A 285-nucleotide genomic window follows, 5' to 3' on the forward strand; every position below is an offset into this window, starting at 1 on the left:
TGCTGCCCCTGTTTATTCTTTTTACAAGCAGCAGCAGCAGCAGCAGCAGCAGCAGCAACAGCAGCAGCAGCTGCTGCAGCAGCAGCTGCTGCAGCAGCAGCAGCAGCTGCTGCTGCTGCTGCTTGTGCTGCTGTTGCTGCAGCAACTGCAGCAGCAACGAATCAGGTTACTATATTTGGATTTGTGTGGCTTCTTGTGTTTTGATGCTGTTACGTTCTGCTGCTGTTGCTGCTGCTGCTGCTGCTGCTGTTGCTGCTGCTGCTGCTGCTGCTGCTGTTGCTGCTG

At 55.1% G+C, this 285-nt stretch overlaps 1 protein-coding gene across 1 annotated transcript in view; it reads left to right on the plus strand.

Annotated features, from left to right (window-relative positions):
• The window catches only part of EMH_0029720 (uncharacterized protein), a gene marked incomplete at both ends in the record, with an annotated part of 2,827 nt that extends 2,623 nt beyond the window's left edge, over positions 1-204 (plus strand). Inside the window, one exon of the mRNA XM_013494335.1 lies at positions 1-204. Within this exon, the coding sequence (XP_013349789.1) occupies positions 1-204 (204 nt within the window).
• Between the last annotated feature and the right edge of the window lie 81 nt (positions 205-285).

The sequence above is a fragment of the Eimeria mitis genome, genomic scaffold (genome assembly GCF_000499745.2).
Source record: "Eimeria mitis Houghton genomic scaffold, Emh_scaff1110, whole genome shotgun sequence".
Taxonomy (NCBI): Eukaryota; Apicomplexa; class Conoidasida; order Eucoccidiorida; family Eimeriidae; genus Eimeria; species Eimeria mitis.